The sequence below is a fragment of the Balaenoptera physalus genome (genome assembly GCF_965194825.1).
Source record: "Balaenoptera physalus genome assembly, chromosome: 2".
Taxonomy (NCBI): Eukaryota; Metazoa; Chordata; class Mammalia; order Artiodactyla; family Balaenopteridae; genus Balaenoptera; species Balaenoptera physalus.
This window is the reverse complement of record NC_138883.1, coordinates 142,770,115-142,788,802: the sequence shown is the minus strand read 5'-3', so window position 1 is coordinate 142,788,802 and position 18,688 is coordinate 142,770,115. Positions and strand designations below refer to the sequence as shown.

The following is an 18,688-nucleotide window of genomic DNA, read 5'->3' as shown; positions in this document are numbered from 1 at the left end:
TGTTTTTTTATTTATTTTTATTTTTTAATATTTATTTTTGGCCACGCCACGTGGCTTGTGGGAGCTTAGTTCCCTGACCAGGGATTGAACCCAGGCCCACTGCAGTGAGAGAGCCCAGTCCTAACCACTGGACCTCCAGGGAATTCCCCAACACCCATTTTAGAGGTGAAAAGTGGTGAGGCCTTTTCATTTCCGCAAAGTCCCGCAGCTGGGATGACAGCACTCTTCACCCGAGCTGCACTGTCTGCCCGTGTGCCCTTCCTACCATGCAGTAAGGTAGGGTAGCCTGAGGGTGAACCAGACCAGCCAGGAAATATCTTCAGAAAATGAAGACCTGGTCACTGTTAACCTAGAAGGAGATTTCATGCTTTGGATGTGCCTTGGGTTGCAAATACCTATGGAAATTACCATCTTCTTTGCAAATGTGTGCTTTCATGCAGACCCATTTCCTGCATAGTATGTGAAATGGTCACAACTATTATGCAAAGAAGAGTAAAATGTGGTCTAGAATTTTCTGACAGCCATTTACTAAGTAAGTATCGCCCAAAGATGAGGTGCAGGACATAGGTATGTTTTCCTTATGTTGGACTTATTTTTTCAGCATGTGTAAAACTATAAATAAAATTGTCTTTTGTTTAGCACTTTATACTTTTCAAAGAACTTAACAGGATTAATTGCCCAAACAATAACAGGGACGTGGGCTACAGAATGTGAGCTAATAAAACCTGACGTCTCTGGTTAAGTTAGAGCATCACACATTTTCTTAATGAATTCTGAACCCCTTTCTTTAAAAATAAATTGCCATTGACTACTTTGGGGCTTTGTGAAATAAAAGAAGTGCTCAGCTCTTGTGGGATGTTTGAATCCAAGTGGCAAGATGCTACAGGAAAGCAGCTGGGCTTTGGCTGAACTGCACCCCTGTGCTGTGTATCTCGGCGTAGACTATAACCACACTTGGATCAGCATGGCATCACCGGTAAATGTCTGCATTGTCCATTTGTAGCTGAGGACGATTCCTCACGGAGAAGCCCCTCCAGCAGCAGAGGCACTGGAAGAAATGCCCCTGAGGAGCTGGATGAGGAAACACCCATATCTTCTCACTACTTTGCAAATAAAACCAAAAATGAAAGAAAGAGGAAAAGGATGCCAGCCTCCCAGAGGTCTAAGAGGAGAAAAACTGGTTTCGGTGGTTCCAAGACAAAAGGGTAAGTTCTGCCACCTTTTCTGCAATGTAGGGTAGAAGGGAGAAAAATATAAAAGTACAGCTGCTCTGATTTGCTTTGAAGCATTTATTAAAATAAGCCGTTGTTAAATGTTGCCTCTCCCGTTTGTGGAGTGAGGATTAAGGTCTGATCCCAAACAAAAACATTTGTTTCAGATTTTTAAGATATCTGCTCCTAGGTTGATGATCACTAAAGTTTTCTAGTTTGCAAAAACTTCTCCAATTTTGACATTACCTTAGGAAAAAAACATTTTTTTTTCTGCCAGTTGCTCTTAAGTTAATTTTCCACCTAAAATACTGTAAATCATATACTAGCTGAATAAACAAAGGGGTTTTTGTTTGTTTGGTTTTTGTTTTTTTAAAGTTTCTTTTTATTTATATATATTTTTTGGCTGCGTTGGGTCTTCGTTGCTGTGCACGGGCTTTCTCTAGTTGGCGGCGAGCGGGGGCTACTCTGTTGCAGTGCGCGGGCTTCTCATTGCAGTGGCTTCTCTTGTTGTGGAGCACAGGCTCTAGGCACACGGGCTTCAGGAATTGCAGCATGCGGGCTCAGGAGTTGCTGCATGGGGGCCCTAGAGCACGCAGGCTTCAGTAGTTGTGGCGTGTGGGCTCAGTAGTTGTGGCTCCCGGGCTCTAGAGCGCAGGCTCCGTAGTTGTGGCACATGGGCTTAGTTGCTCCGTGGCACGTGGGATCTTCCCAGACCAGGGATCGAACCTGTGTCCCCTGCATTGGCAGGAGGATTCTTAACCACTGCACCACCAGGGAAGTCCCAACAAAGGGTTTTGTTTTCTCATCACTCTTATGCTTTCGCCAATACTTGCCACACCGCTTCTATTGCTGCAGAATCTGCAGGGCCTCCACCCGGAGGCTCCGCACACTCCCTGCCGTTCAGTAACACCTGGGAGAGCCAGCCTCCCAAGCTTTCCAGGGTAGCAGAGAAGAGGCCACAGCAGGAACCCCAAGAGGTCAGTCCAGCCCCGCCATCTTCCCTTTCCTACATCTGCCTGGCTGCTGAGCTGGGTTGCACCCGCTTTGGGTGCTCTGCGCTCACCAAGGCGGAACAAAGATAGCACTACTGTCAGGTCCTGGTGACGATCCGGACAGCGTCTTACTTCTTCATAATCACACTGCTTCTGACAGCCCCTTTTTCCTGGTTTCTGCAAGGACATGCTCTGCCCTTGCCTTGTAGGTAAGGTCTGGTAGGATTGTGACCACCCCGTCATTCTGGAGAATGTGGCCCCAAGCATCTATGTATTGTAACAGAAATGCTTACAGGAAGAGGGAACAAGTCCTCAGGAAACTTGTGCAAGCTGTTGTGTTTTTCTTTTTCAGTTTTTCTACCTCTTTTCCTTCTGGGTAATAAAGACCAAAAATTGAGTGGGGGAAAAGAAAGGAAGGCAGATGTTACCAAATTGTCATTTCCTTGTTAAGTCCATGAACAAACATCTTGTATGTGCTAATCCTTCTGTTGGGGTACAGAAATTAAAGGCATTAGTAAATATTAGTTTAATTTTGTGGGTTTTATTTATTTTAATTCTATTTAAACTTTTAAAAGAAAAAAAACTTCACCCATTTATCCTACACCCACCCCACTCCAGCCTCTTGCAACCACCAATATGTTCTCGCATCTATGAACTTGGTTTATATATATGTATATATATATATTTAGGTTCCACATTGTAAGAGAGGTCATACAGTATTTGTCCTTGACTTATTTCACTTAGCATAGTGCCCTCGAGGTCCATCAATGTTGTCGCAAATGGCAGGATTTCATTCATTTTTATGGCCGAATAATAATTTTTGTGGTTTTTAGTGTGCAGTGACCTGCAGATGCTCTTCAGTAGGGACATTTTCTTATTTTCTTCATTTATTCCCCCATTTTGGGAAATACTCATTTCCTCAGGCACTCACACAGAGTAGAAGACCTTAAAAGACCTTTGTCCAACTCCCTGGGATTTATCATGAGGAAGCTGAGGCTTCCTGAAGCTTCCCCTGGGGAAGGCTTAGGTGAAGCTGTCCCCAGCCTGGTACCAGTCTCACAGGTGGGACTGGACACTGGCTCCCCCAGGCCTGCCTGGAGCACTTTCACTGCTGCACGTGGTACACGGAGATTCCTGAAAACCCATCATGATCTCCTCATTGTTGCTAGTTAGAACAAAGTAAACCATTGACTCCCTTATTGTTTTCACAACTTTTGTTGATAAGACGGAAGCACTTTGCCCTATGGCCTAGAACCTAAGCTAGTAAGTAGTAAAACTCATATTTGTCCAAAACCCAGTACCACTTTTGATGCTATTTTTTAATTAGCCCGTGTGTTTAAGGTGGGATTATTTTCTAGTCCCTACTGGCTAAAACCAGGAAGTAGTGTAACTTTGCTTTACCCTGTAGCAGCCTCTTTGTATCTGTGCCCCGTTACCCTCGTTTCCACTGAACCACTCTGCAAGGTGGCTTCCCACGTGTCCAGGCTGCTCACCTGGCTGAGGATCCACGCAGCCACAAAATAAACGTGGCTCTTTGCCAGAGCCCTTAACACCCCACCCTACCCTCAGAGTTTCACATCTTCAGAAGAACACGCAATGAACTGGTTGTGTTCTGGGCTCTGAGTGGGAGTAAAATGGATGGCTCTGGTGAAATAGAGGCTGCTGATGGCAGATTCATTCTGCAAATCAACATAAACAGCAGGTTTTTGCTCGGGACTTAATTTCTTAGCAGGAAATCAGCATAGGGAAATTTAAGGCTGCTTCTCTGCTGGTTTAGCACATCTTTGCCAGTTCTGCAGTAAAACTGCCCTTGAGCAAGAGTTTTTAAAAAACCACTCTTCACTCAGCCCCACCAAAATGTCATTAGCAGACTGGTGGCCCTGATACCCGGGCCTCTAAATTCAGAGATCAGATCGGAGGCCACTTGTGTGCCCTGATGCTAGGGAATTAACACCAGGCATGAATTCAGCCTGGTTATAATGGGGCGGGAAATACTCGTTTAGGGAAAGGCTAACATGCTGACCCTGTGATTTTTTTTTTTTTTTTTTTTTTTACCATTTATTTTCAGGGGAGAGAAAAAGCTGTTACCTTCAGATCAGTGGGGGAAGTGAGGTGCTGGAAGGACTTTGTAATAGGCTGTGGCAGGGGCCTCTCACCCTTTTTTAAAGGCAGCGAGTGGGAGGTGAGAGCAGGCAGATCTTGGAATGTAGACCAGTGAGTGAGCCCCTGGCAACGGGGCCCTGACAGAGATGTGCCAGGTCCCAGCTGCTACGGGACCCGGGGAACCACATCTGCAGCCTTTCCCTCGGCAGGGCTGGCCAGGAGGAGGCTCGCTCTGCTCTGCTCTGCTCCGTCTCCACCCACCCACAAAGCCCCCTTCCTCTGGACTGTGGGAGCACAGTAATTCCACAGTGTCTATTGTCTGGGCATTGGGGCCTTAAAACAAGGTATTCTCACTTCCTTTCTGTGGTCGGAGTAGATGCGGAGTGTGGATCTCAGCTCAGATGCCTGGAGGGAGGCGTGGGAGAGGGAGGGGTTTATGAAAGGGTAGAGAGAAGGCACATGGGGTTGGGCTCAAGTCACAGAATCCTTGACGTTTTAGGAGGACAAATGTAGGACAAATTGGTGTAAAGGGCGACAGTCCTTTACTCCTTGAATTGTAAAGGAAACTGACCCCATCCAGGGCCATTATAGGCAGAAAGTGCACAGAGACATGGAACACCAAGGAAAATCATGGATTATATAGCTGCATGCAGGTTAAGAGAAAACTGTTCACTTTTGGTTTTATTTGACATTTTAATTTTCTTTTCTTTGTTGCATTTTAGGGGGTCCAGCACATGCAGAAGGATACCTTCTAAAACTAAATCCTCCAGCATATTTGGACCCAGTTCAGCTTTGCATGGCTCTCAAGCGGCATCAGGAGTCAGTAGAAAATTGGGGATTATGGCTCCACCAAAGCCTGTAAATAGGCCGTTTCTTAAGCCTTCATATGCATTTTCATAACAACCAAATCTCATCTCAGTGTACATAGATCTTAGTTGTTGTTTGTCAGCATCTGACCATCTGTGAATATAAAGCTGTTAGTTTCATTATACCATTTGTAATTTTTATCCATATCTATTAATATTTAAATAAGTGCTTGGGGTGACAGTTCTTATTTTTAAAATAAACATTTTCTTTTGAAACGCATGCATGATTTGCTGCCACTGCAAGTGTTGTGGCCGTCGTTTCTCAGAACATCTGAAGCAGCAGCTGAATCATCTCAGTGAGAGAAATTTTAAGTACAACATCATGAAACACAGAAGCCAAAGAAAAAGACTCGCATGGGACAGCATGAAACTGTAAAACTTTTTGTAGAAGACAATGTAAACAAAATTAAAACAAATGACAGAGAAAAAAGGGAAAAAATACATGGCAGAGGATTAATATCCATGATATATGAAGAGTATCTATAAATCATTAAGAAAAAAAAGACAACCTAGTAGAAAAATGAACAAAGGATGTGAGTAGGCTGTTCTCAGAAAAGGAAATGCAAACAGCCCACAAATATGTGAAAAATGCTCCATCTCCCTCATTAAAAGTACCAATTAGAACAATGAGATGCCATTCTCTTGCCTAGCAAATTGTCAGCACTTAGATGATATTCCGAATCTGGGGTCCACAAGAACAGGGTCAAATGTTAAGAATGTATTAAATGCTGGTGACGTCCTTTAGCATCAGGGAAGCCTTACTTTTCAAGACCCCTCCCTGAATCGGCTGATGGGCCAGCAAGTCTCACAGTGGGATTTTGGCACCTCTTTTCGGACTTCCAGTCCCTCATTTTTGGAGACATCTTTTCTTAGCTGTCATGCAACCTTGGTGATAACCTGTTTGGTGTCCCACTTCTCTCCTTGACCTCCGTCAAGAGGGTAGAGCTGAGGAGACCTTGCCTGGGCCAAAGGTGTTGGAAGACAGAGTTGGCTGGAAGTCTGTGGCCTTGGCCTGGAGACGGTGCTGAGGCAGACCCTGCACCCACCCCGAGGGGCCGCCCTTGTAACTGCACGCCTACCTCCTGCCTCCTCCACCTGGGCCCTTGGGCCCTCGTTTAACGCAAGAGACTGGCCAGACAGGAGTCTGCTGAGGGCCATGCACTGTTAACCTCCAGATGCCTGCAAGAGCTGACATTTTCAGGAACCATCTTTCCGGCAAGCTCTGACTCAAGTGGCCAGAAGAACCTCCTTGGGGTGAGGAGAGGAAATGGAAGGCAGAGTAGCCAGTAGTCGAGGCTGCTGGGATAATGTCACTGGCCTGAGGTCGCCTTGGAGAGCTGGCAGTGCACAAGGGTGTCTGGCAGGAGGTCACACCCTTCTACCCTTCAGCAGCTCTGGCTTTGGGGACAGAGGGGGCAGCCTCTGCACAGAGCTGATGCCACAGACATTGGGTCACTTCCCGGCTCTGACCTCACTCGTTCATTCATTCCTTTACTGAGCCCCTCTTCTGCCCGGACTCTGGAGCTAGCTGTGCCCTCGGCAGTGCCCACTCTGCCTCCAGGGGCTCCCGGAGCAATGGGGAGGACAGGTGAAGGCAGTGCAGTGGGAGCCCCAGGGTGGAACGCAGAGTCTGTGAGCAGGGCCAGCACCACCCCCACCCCTGTCACCTACGCCTTTCACCAAGCACTGAAGAGGAACTCGCCGCAGGAACCTGAAGCCTGGAGACCTTGGAGTAGCCCGGGGTCAGGCAGGCCCCACACCCACCTCTTTAAAAATGTTGGGTTGCGGCGCTTCCCTGGTGGCGCAGTGGTTAAGAATCCGCCTGCCAATGCAGGGGACACAGGTTTGAGCCCTGGTCCGGGAAGATCCCACATGCAGCGGAGCAGCTAAGCCCATACACCACAACTACTGAGCCTGTGCGTCTGGAGCCCATGAGCCACAGCTACTGAGCCCGCGTGCTTAGAGCCCATGCACCGCAACAAAAGAGTAACCTCCACTCGCTGCAACTAGAGAAAGCCCGCACACAGAAACAAAGACCCAGTGCAGCCAAAAATAAATTAATTAATTTTTTTAAAAAAGGTTAGGTTGGAGCAGGGTCTGTTCAATTTCTCAGTCCCCAGGAGCAGCCACAGAAAATGCAAGCAGCCTCCTTCAGTTCAGCCTCCAGCTCCCAGAGAATGCAACCGTGTCCATACAGGGCCATCTTAGGAGGACAGAAGCACACGGACTTTCCCTGAACCAAAACTGGGACCTCTGGCAGCTGAAGACAGAGGTGGTGATAGCAAAGCCAATCCAGGCTGGGCGCTGGTAGGGGTCCTCCATGAGCGCCGAAATCGCCACCACCTGGGAGGAGGGGCGGGGACAAATCCACAAAGGAGCTCCAGCCTAGGACCCTTCACTGGCCCGCCCACCACAGGTACAGGTAGGCCTGAGGGTGGGGGCTCGGGCTCTCCCACCCTCGCCATCACCCCTCCGGAGGGCACAGGAAGGATTAGAATCTGACTCTCCAGCTATATACATACCTTCCCCAGCCCCTCTCCCACCATGAGAACTTGCTCCAGAGAGCTGACAAGTCCTTGCTTATCTCCAGGGACAGGGAACCCACTATCTCACTGGAAGAGAGCAAACATGGAGAGCCCAGTCTATGCTGAGGACTGTTCAGGCATTTTCACACACAGTAATTCACTCCTTTAATCCTTCCACCAGCCCTGGGAGACAGGCACATGATATCAGTCTTTTCTTATGCAGAAACTAGAGTTCAGAAAGGTTATGTAATTGCCCAAATCCACACAGCTAGGAAATGGTGGTAATTAGGGTAACATACATCTCAGTTTGCCCTGAAGAGTCCCAGTTTGCATCTGCTGCCCACGTGTAATAATTAAGACAGCTCCCTTTCATTCTTGAAAGTGCTCCAGTTTAGAAGATAAATTATAAGGAATCCAGGTCTATGCTCTTTCCCTGAACAATCCAACCTCCTCTCCCAACCCCATTTTTCCACCCAAAAAGCCCCAGGGCCTGCCTGCTCAAAACTTCAGGCCCCTGGGGCAGGCCCCAGGGACAGAAGCTGCAGAATTATCAGCCAGCACAGCTAAGCTGTGGTTTTTTATCCAGAAGAGGAAGCAGAGGCTGTGGTCCAGGCCCTCTTGCTCTTCTTAAGAAACTGCTCCTCCTACGGCTTGGAGCTGCTCTGAGCCCCCAAGGCCCAACCTGTGCTTGGGAGGCTCCCAGAGTCCCCCCACCCCCACCCCGGCTCTCCTGCTCTGAGCAGCAGCCTGGGTTGGTGGCAGGGGTGAATCTCACCCAACCCTGGGCCCCCATCCTGACAGAGGCCTCTGAGCAGAGGGACAATGGCCCCTAAGGCCTTTAGCGGAGGCCAGGGTGGAGTCCCCAGGAGGCTCCAGCAGTCACTTCTCACTCAAGGCAGAAATCATGTCCCCCACGTGGCATCATGGACAGGATTTGGAGAAGCAGGCTGGTGGGACGTGCTCGGGTTACCCAAGCCTCTACCAGCCCCTGCTAGGTGCCACAGGCCTTGGGCCCAGCCCCCGTTTGCTAGGAGTCAAGGGCTCAATTTCCACAGTTGTGCCGGACACCACCAGAGCTGCTAAGACAAGCACCCTTGGCCTTTAGAAAGCTCCTGCCTTTCAAAAAACACTCACTCTCCTGTTCTCCCCACCCCCAGACCGACTTTCCTCAGCCAGACCCGTGTTCCCTGTTGGCAAGAGAAGAAGGAAGAAGGAAACAGAATCCCATAGAGGTTAGAGTGGGCTGCTGGGCCCCTGTTCTGGTTGCGGGGCAGAGGACAGAGGACAGGACAAGAGGCTAGCCAGAAGCCTGAACTTGAGTCCACACAACCAAGTGGTTCTGAGGAAGGGAGGTATTTCCCAACCAGGGAGGAGGGCCTGAGGCCGTGTCCCTACTGCCTGCAGGTGTGGGGGATGGGGTTTTGGTGTTGTCACAGCTCGACCGTGTAGTTCCAGCATCCCACAGAGAGTTTGGTGACCATAGGTAACCTGGATGGCCCCTCAGCCTACTCGGGATGCGGGAGCTCACTCCAGCGGGCCTCTGTCTGTCCCTGTGGGTCCCACACGCACGGCCTGTCCTGGTCCCACGTATTCAGCCCCTGCCAGGAGCCTCAAGCTCCCACAGAGGCTGGGCCCTGGCCCCTGCCCAGCTCTGTGTGGGAGCAGAGCACACAGGTCCTTGCGTCCCCCTCTGTGGGGCAGGAGCTGGAGCCAGGCACCGCAGGGGAGGTGACTGGACATCCAGGCCCGGTGACCTTCACTGCTCTCGGGACCGGTCTGAAACCCCAGCCTGGAAGGAGGCGTGTTTGAGAAACGAGAACTGCGGCCGGAGTCCCTCTCACGGCCAGCACCCCGGAGCCTCCTTCCCAGCGAGGGGCCCCCAAGCCTTTCGTGACCTGGGGAGCAGGGAACCCTGCTAACCTCAAGACGGAAGCATCAACCTCTGCGGCGGCCGTGGTTTGACAGTTACTGCGAGAGCAGGCCTCCCACGCCAGCCCCACGAGCCTGCCAAGTGCAGACCACACGTACCCCGCCACGGGGGACCGCCATCCACTTGTCACCGCCTGGTCCCGGCTCCCAGCCGAGCGCTCCTGCTCCCTTCGCACTCGCTGGATGACCTTTGCAAGCTCTGTGGCCTTTCTGAGCCTCAACTTCTCATCTGCACGGTAAACGTAGCCGCTGGCCCTGCCACCCGAGCTGGTTGCCGGCACCTCTGGTCAGAGGTCCCACAAATGTTTGCTGGGCCAAACACAGAGACCCAGGCATGGCCCTGGCACTCAGCGAGGTCACAGCCAGGGAGGGAAACAGCGATTGCTCACCCCGGGGGAAGGAGAGGAGAAGCAGCCTTGGGGTATGGGGGTGCTGCGGGAACCCCCAGGGGAGACCTAGTCCAGTCCAGGGGGCACAGGAAATGAAGTTTGAGCCTTGGAGAATGAGTAGGAATTCAGAACATGAGAAGGACACCCCAGGGAACCGCAGGGGTAAAGACTGGAGGTGTGATGGAGCTTGGCCTGAGAGGGGACCTCCCCGGGGTTAAGGACGGGCTGAGGGAGGTGGAGGAGCCATCCAAGATGGTCCTGGCTGAGGAGCAGGAACCTGTCCCCAGGGAAGGCGCTGAAGCCAGAGAGACATGATCCGATTTGCCTTCGAAAAATTACTCTGACCCCAGGGTCAGAAAAGGATTGGAGTGGGTGAGGCCGGACGCCAGCAGACAGGCAGGAGGCTCTTGCTCATCCAGCAAGAGAAGTAGCAGCTCTCAGGGTAGCAAGGTGACAGGAGTCGACAGATCCCACTGGCCAAGGAGGGGACATGGGGCAGGGACAGGGGCTGTTGACATGCTTTGAAGACATCCCCGAGAGATAGCGATCCCACATCAGGGAGACCAACAGTCCTGGCCCTTTGCAGGCAGGAGGACGCTTTGTTGCCTGAGGGGTCAATTTGGGAGCCCCTGGTCCAGGCCCCAGTGCAGCCACCCTGGGGCCCAGGATTTCCTGCAATGTGTGGGGTATGCATGCATGTGCGCATGAGGGTTCTGTCCAGCCCACGCTGCCTCCTCCGAGCTTGGCAAGTAATTCCGCAAAGGCCACACCAACACCCCACAAAAAAATGCCAACTCTGTGCTAATGTATTTTTTATATTTAAGAGCATGTGATGGATGCTCTGCTTATTGACCTAGAAAGTCATCCACAGCATGTTTTTGAGGAGCCGAACAGAGTCCTACTCCTTTGCTGTAAATCCATGCCACCCTGCTGCCCAGCCTGGGACCCCAGGTCCCTCGTGGGCTGCAGGAAGGGCCATGCCATAAGGCACAGCACTCGGCATTGTATGTCTCTTAAATGACAGCTCATTTTTTTTAAAAAGGATACAGAACAACATGGCTAGTAAAGATTTTATTTGTCACTTTACCTGTGTGTGTGTGTGTGTGTGTGTGTGTGTGTGTTTAGATAGAGAGGGTTGCTCACCAAAATATTAACAGTGGTGGAATTGAGATGATTTTTACTTTTCTGAATTGCTTGACTTTTTACAAAAAAACTCTATCATTTTTATAATCAGAATAAAGCAAGGGAGAGCCACTCGGCCACCTTGGGGTTTGGCTTTGCTCCAGAAGGGCTGTGGGGTCAGAGCCCCCAGTGGACTAGGAATAGGCTGTGGGCCTGGAGCAAGCACCCCCTCCCAGGGCCAGCCCAGGGCCAGGGCCAAGCGAGGCCAGCAGGCGTCAGTGGAGTTGAACTTGCACAGGGTGCTGAGGCTGGAGTGGCTTGTGGCCTCTAGGCTGGGGAGCCCAGGGTCCGGCCATCGCCACGGGGGCCACTCTGCCCATTCCTGAGCAGAAGGCAACACTTCCCCACCTGGCCACCCTTCTCACTTGCAGGGGATGAGTGCCCTGTGCTGGGTCACCTGCCTAGGTACCAGTGGGGAGCACAGCAGGAACTCCAGCTCAAGGAGAGGGTGCTGCACGGGGGAAAGGAGAAGGGGGCCCCAGGTGGCCTGCAAGGACCCCCACCCTACAAGTCCTGCCACTCCCTCCGCAGTCCTTAGCTGAGGTCTGCGCTTTGCCCCAGACTGGGCTTCTGGCTGGAAGGACCTAGCACACAGCAGGTGCGTAATAACATTTGTTGGATGGGTGGGTGAAGGGGCCGCTATGAAGGCACCTGCCTAGATGGCCCTCCCCATGAGAGGATAAGATAGGAGGATGCGGACGGGGGGCTGGCGCCCACTGGATCTTAAAATCCCGCTGCCCACTTGGCACTGCCAGGCCTGTGGGGAGGCTCCCCCCTTACTGCTTCTGTTGGCTTCACCAAGACAAGTGAAAGTTGCCTTCCAGTTGGCCTCAGTATTCACTTAGATTTCCTTTTGTATGTGTGCATTGATGCTTTTGATTATTGGTGTCTTACTCATTCTCAGAAAGCTGGCCGATTTCCCCATTTATTGATTTTCTGGAGTCCACTCACATGTGGGGAAGACCAGGATGCATGGAGGACTTGGAATTCAAACTTTAATCATCGCTACCTGTGCAGAGCTTCATCCCAGCTGAGAAGGCAGAAGCCTAGGTCAGTGGTTCTCAAAGCTTCAGCATCTCTGGAGGGCTGGGTAAAACAGTTTCTGGATCAGAAGATCTGGGCTGGGGCCTAAGGGTCTGCATTTCTAACATGCTCCCTGGTGATGCTGAGGCCACCGGCCACCCCGGGCACACTTTTTTTTTTCTTTTTGACCGTGTTGGGTCTTTGTTGCTACGCGTGGGCTTTTTCTAGTTGCAGCGAGCGGGGGCTGCTCTTCTTTGCCGTGTGCGGGCTTCTCATTGCGGTGGCTTCTCTTGTTGCGGAGCACGGGCTCTAAGCACACGGGCTTCAGTAGTTGTGGCGCGTGGGCTCAGTAGTTGTGGCACACGGGCTTAGTTGCTCCTCGGCATGTGGGATTTTCCTGGACCAGGGATCGAACCCGTATCCCCTGCATTGGCAGGCCGATTCTTAACCACTGCACCACCAGGGAAGTCCCCGGGCCCACATTTTGAGACCTGCCTAGGGCAGAGGAAAGGGCACCAGGAGTCAGCCCTCAGGGTGAATACAAACCTCAGCTGCTGGGAACTTAGCTTCGGGCCTTGGGCAAGGCAACCTCTTTCATCTTTGGTTTCCCCGCAATGTCAGCCGAGCCTGTAGGGTGGGCCGGAAGCCTCCAGAGGGTGTTTAGGAATGTGCGGGTGGAACAGCCTTGCTTGGTGAGAGCTATTAGCAGGAAGGGGTCTGGTGTCACGGAAAAGCTCCTCCAGCACCCAAGTACGTCTTCAACAGACTCAGCAACAGGGAAGCAGAAGCAGGAACGCTGTTTCCCACAGGCGCTTTGCAGAGAACAGTGGAGGTAAAGGAAACCTTAAAAGCAGTGGAAAGAGTGTAAGTTGAGATTTCCCAGTCCTTGCCAGCCTGTGGAGTCAAATGGGGTCACATGACCCCCCAAATTTGCTGGAGAGCGGAGTTCTGTCTCCCTGCCAAGCCAGGCAAATGCCACTTCATGATACAGTCCGTTGGGGATTTGAGATAGGGGGCTTGGGGCGCCAATGTGCTACAGAGGCTTTCCAGAAAACCGTCATTTCAGCATTCACTTAGAGCCTGGTCCCTTTGCCTCGACCCTACAACATCCAAAGCCAGACCTCAGAACAGAATGGGGCCAGTCACCCCGCGGGCTGTGTTTCACCAGTTCATAGCAAGGAAGACTATCAAATGGCTCTGGAGTCAGAGTGCTTGAGGTCAAAGGCCAACTGAATCCATTTATTGTGTGACCTTAAGTAAGTTACTTAACTTCTCTGTGCCTGAGAGTGATCATAATAGCATAACCCTATGGGATTGATTGTTATGAGGGTTTAATAAGATAATGCGTGATCAGCAGGTAGCACACTGCCTGACACTCACTGAACGTGAAATTTTGTTATTGTAGCATAGACCCCTCTATGTTTGTGTTGTATGTTGCTTGTATCTGTGCAGAAATTGGCGAATAAACTGCATGTAGTCCTCACTCAGGTCAGCCATTCTCAACCTGATCCTTTTTTTGAAATTGCTCTCTCAAGAAAAGAAGCCACCCACATGAGAGGGCAGTCCTGGAGAGGATGACTTCACCCCGTCTGTACTGGACACCTGAGAGCATTGGGATGCTGTCTGTGAGAGAGAACTGCAAACTTTCCAAGAATATGGAGATACAGGAGAAATCTGGTTATGGCTTGACTAATAAGGTGGAGGCAGAAACACAAGATTCCATTGGATGCATCAGTGCTTGATACTGGAACGGGAATGGTGTTTTACTGGCTGAACTTGTTGGTCTGATAGAGAAGGAAATGAGGGGAACTGGGAGAAAACGAAGATCTTGAAGAATATGGCTTGAGATCACTAAAAGAACAGGAGGCAAAATTTGGTTTCTCTAATATTTCTGAAATTGATTACTCTCCTTCTGCAATACAGCTTTCTGGAAGTATTATAGAGAAAGAAGGTTTATCTAACATTAAGTTGAACGTAGAAGACTTTTGGGGACTTCCCTGGTGGCACAGTGGTTAAGAATCCACCTGCCAATGCAGGAGACACGGGTTCGAGCCCTGGTCCAGGAAAATCCCACATGCTGCTGAACAACTAAGCCCGTGCGCCACAACTACTGAGCCTGCGCTCTAGAGCCCGAGGGCCACAACTGCTGAACCCGCATGCCACAACTACTGAAGCCTGTGCGCCTAGAGCCCATGCTCCACAACAAGAGAAGCCACCACAATGAGAAGCCTGCACACCACAACAGAGTAGCCCCCACTCGCCGCAACTAGAGAAAAGCCCGCATGCAGCAATGAAGACCCAATGCAACCAAAAATTAATTAATTAGTTTTTTTTTAAGTTATAAAAAAAAGAAGAAGACTTTTTGAATCCTTCCACAAAGCTGTCTGGATTTCATATTTGTATTGACAAAGGAACTTTTGATGCCATAAGCCTTAATCCTGACAATGCAATTGAGAAGAGGAAGCAACATGTGAAATCTCTCTCCAGGGTGAGAGAATAAACCTGACACAGGAAATGCAAGTGCAAGTAAATGTTTAGTAAGTACACAGGATGCACATGTTGAATAGATAAAGTGGGTTGGTAAAAAAAAATCATGCACATGTAAGTGGTTGGGTTTTAGAGATCAACCAAGAATAATTTAAAATTTTCTTTTGTATTTGAGATGTAAATATTTTTCTAATTAAAAAAAGATTCCTGTAACTGCCGAACAGTTAAAAACTTTAAAGCAGTAAATGAATTTACAGAAAGCAAAAAAAAAAAAAAAAAACCTCCTTCAGGCATGGACACATCCAGCTATATAATCATCATAAGCAACCAGATTCTGAGTTCTGGAAATTGTCAGACAGCACCTCCTAACATAGGAGGTCTCAATACAGACTCTAGGAACCCCTGGAAGACCCAGGGATGGATGTCAGAGGGTGTATAAACCTCTAAATTGTATGTACTCTTTTTGTATGTCTGTGCAGATTTCTGGGAGAAGGGCCACGACTTTCTTCAGATGGTCAAAGAGGCCAGCACCCCTAAAAAGTTAAGAGATCCTGCCTCAGAGAGGCTGAAGAAGGCCTCAGCAGGCTCCCTGGACAGTACAGCTCCTCCCAGGAACACACAAGGGCTCCCTGAAACCAAGACCCAGGACTCAGCTAGCTCTGCACCTCCTTACCTGAGAGCCAAGCCTTCTCCAAAGTGAGGAGAGGACTCAACACTACAAAATGGTGAGAACAAATTAGGAAGTGTAAACCCCAGGCAAAAAAGTCTGATGACAGTTCTCCATAATGACCAGCTGCCTGCAATCTAGTGGGGGAGACAAGCCTCGGGGAAGAGGGAGGGAGCTGCCCCATCACAGATCAAGCAGATGGTGTGCTCGGCGGAGTGGCTGGGACAGCCGGAGGATCGGGCATGGAGAGGTGTGCCGAGTCCATGGTGCAGCTCAGACTAAAACAGCCGAAGGAGTTGCAGAACAGGGTGAGTGCAGGCTCTGGGGTGTATCAGCCACGTGAGCCCTTAGCTTCCCTTAGCCTCGCTTCCTCATCTGAAAAATGGGATTTGGTGAAATGGTGGTAGATACCTGGCCTGTCTCCTCCTGGGCTTGCTGTAGAGCCAAGAAACCCGTGCATGTTGTGATGGGTTCAAGGTCGGCTGCAGCAGCAGCTGGGGCCTGGGTAGCCTGAGTCTGAATCCCGAGTTGGCACTTCCTCCCTGGGCGCTCCTGTGTCTAATGGGGTCAGGGTGGTCCTGCCACAGGCTCGCTTCCTGGACTTCCAAGAGCATGGCGAGCGCTGGGCAAGCCGTGGCCACCGTCCTCATTCACACGCTCAGTGGGACACCCTTGGGGGCTACTGTCAGCCCCCCCTGTTTTGGTAAGAGCTGTGCAAACAGAGGGCTGGGATTGAACAATAGAAAGGACTCTAGGTGGGGGTGGGAGAGGAGGAGGAGGGGGCGTTTAGCAAGGAAAGAGCAGAAATGTCCCAGAGAGAAAAGCAGTTGCAGCTTTATTATGGGGAAGGATGAGATTCCTTTTCCCCATCTCCTCACAATAATACTCCAATAAAGTATTTCTTGTTTCCCTGTGGAATGGATCTATTCCGAGCTCAGCAGCTCCATTACAGGGAGCCTGCACTTCCCAAGCCTTTGCAGGAATCCACCCTCACCGCAACCTGTGAGAGGGTCCTGCTAGTCCCTGAGGCAGCTGAGCCCTGAAACCAGGCAGGGTTGGGCCCGGGATTCTCCTCAGGCTGCCTGATGTCACCAGGCTGGTGGGGCAGGACGAGAACAGGCCAGGGGCTAACAACACCCAGGACATGCTGAGAGCTCGACCCAGCTGCCCAGAGGCTCCTGGCCCATCCTTTTTTTTTTTTTTTTTGACCAGGTCCCACTGCATGCAGGATCTTCCCTGACCAGGGATTGAACCCACACCCCTGCGGTGGAAGCGCAGAGTCTTAACCACTGGACCGCCAGAGAAGTCCCTGGCCCATCCTCTTGATGGAGGGTCAAGCTGCACTGCCCTGTCATGGCCCAAACCGCTCCCGCAGCCCCTTCCCTGGGCAGGTAGGGGACCCTCCCAGAAAGGCCTGACCGATCCTTCTTTAGCCGTGATCCCAGATTCCCCACCTATTCTGATGCTGCTTCCTCACCAGGACAACTCAAACTGCCGCCTGGCCCAAGGTCCTGACCAGGTCCTGGGCTGGTGATGAGGCGTGGCTATGGGGCAGTGGGTGAACGGGGTGAGGCAGGTATGAGGGGAAGTGGGGTTACTCCTCCTGGGAGGGCTGGGATTGGTGGTGTGCCTCCTGGCCTGGCCCCCCTCCCCAGTGACGCTCCAGACCAAATTTCCCCAGGGGAAGGGCCACAACCATATCTTCTCTTCAAGACCCCAAGATGGGAAGTGAGCTGCTCATGCCATAGGCAAAGACCTTCCTGCCCTCTGAGGTTGGCTGCCCTGATCCCGAGGCCCCATATCTGGGGTTGGAATTTCCAGTTCTTCAAACCTGTCTGTTCAGCCCTTCAGACCTGTTGCTGACTTGCTACGTGACCTTGGGCAAGTCACTTCCCCTCTCTGGGCCTCAGAATCCTCACCAATAGAATGAGTGATCCAATATGCCCACCCACTAGGACATTCCAAAACTATGAAATGTTCATAGCCATGTGATTTTACATAATCAGAGATGCATTCCTTTAATCTGACAAAAATGTAAATGGCCCTGGTAAATGACTCAGCAGTCCTCAACCCTGGCCTGTACACCCACATCACTTGGGATGGGAAGGGAGAGGTCCCACCCAGACCCACAGAATAGAGTCTCTGGGCCTCTAGACCTCTGGGTGGGCAGGACCTGGAGATTTGCATTTGTTAAGAGGCTGCCTAGGAGAGGATTTCAGACTTTAGAAGGCAGAGTGAGGGGAGAACACAGACTCTACCTACACCAATACCTGACAAAGTGAGCAACAACGACAAATTATGAAGAGAATGAGCCGACACACTAAGAAGACAATCTCCAGAGCAGTGGCCTCCAGGGCCCTCCATCCTCATGAATCCTGGGCTGCCTGGGACATGGGAGTAGGACACAGGCCTGGCTGGGCAGAGGGTGTCTGGGGTGCAGGGTATGTGAGGGATGGCAGGAAACAGAAGACCTGTGCCCCCAGCAAGGGTGGCCTCGGTTGGGGGAGTCTCCCCCAACCCCTGCATATTTGGGCTCCCAAAAAGCAGACTAAAAACAACACAGCTCTCGAAACCGTCCTTCTGGGGGAAGGCAGCCTGGTTCCCGTGTGAGAAGTGGTGGAGTTGCTCCACCAACTCTGCAGGAGTTGCTCAAATTAACTGAGCAAGATGAAAAGAACTCGCAAGGCCACCCTGCCAACTGCCAGGAAGGGGAAGGAAATCTCATGAGGGCACGGCTGGAAGGGGATGGGGCTGAGGATCAAAGGCAGCTTCCCTGAAACTAATAGCTTCAGGAGAGAGAAAAGTTAATGAGAAGATGAGTCGGATATAAAAAGAGCACAGAGGAGAGATGATGAAAAAAATAGCATCAGGGGCTTCCCTGGTGGCACAGTGGTTAAGAATCCACCTGCCAATGCAGAGGACATGGGTTCGAACCCTGGTCCAGGAAGATCCCACATGCCGCGGAGCAGCTAAGCCCTTGCGCCACAACTACTGAGCCTGCGCTCTAGAGCCCGCGAGCCACAACTACTGAAGCCTGCGCGCCTAGAGCCCGTGCTCCGCAACAAGAGAAGCCACCTCAGTGAGAAGCCCGCGCACCACAACGAAGAGTAGCCCCCGCTCACCACAAGTAGAGAAAGCCCGCGCGCAGCAACAAAGACCCAACGCAGCCAAAAATAAACAAATTAATTAATTTAAAAAAATATATATATATAGCATCAGGAGTTGCAAAGAGAGCTTGAGGAAAGGACACACACTGAGGACCCAAGCAGGACCACTGCACATCTAAAAACTGAGTTACAACACAGAGCCCAGGT

At 50.9% G+C, this 18,688-nt stretch overlaps 1 protein-coding gene across 14 annotated transcripts in view; it reads left to right on the top strand.

Moving 5' to 3' along the window:
- Nucleotides 1-16,765, top strand: part of BLM (BLM RecQ like helicase) — a 102,202-nt gene extending 85,437 nt beyond the window's left edge. For 2 of the 14 annotated variants that reach the window (XM_082448520.1, XM_082448524.1), the window contains 5 exons: nt 1,004-1,205; nt 5,029-8,929; nt 12,102-12,247; nt 13,673-15,432; nt 16,587-16,765. In XM_082448520.1, the coding sequence (XP_082304646.1) occupies nt 1,004-1,205; nt 5,029-5,206 (380 nt within the window). In that variant the 3' untranslated portion in view covers nt 5,207-8,929; nt 12,102-12,247; nt 13,673-15,432; nt 16,587-16,765. Of the gene's footprint in view, nt 1-1,003; nt 1,206-5,028; nt 12,255-13,672; nt 15,683-16,586 lie in introns of those variants that run through there. The other 12 variants (XM_082448519.1, XM_082448531.1, XM_082448529.1 and 9 more) reach the window with 12 other exon arrangements.
- The last annotated feature ends 1,923 nt before the right edge of the window (nt 16,766-18,688 follow it).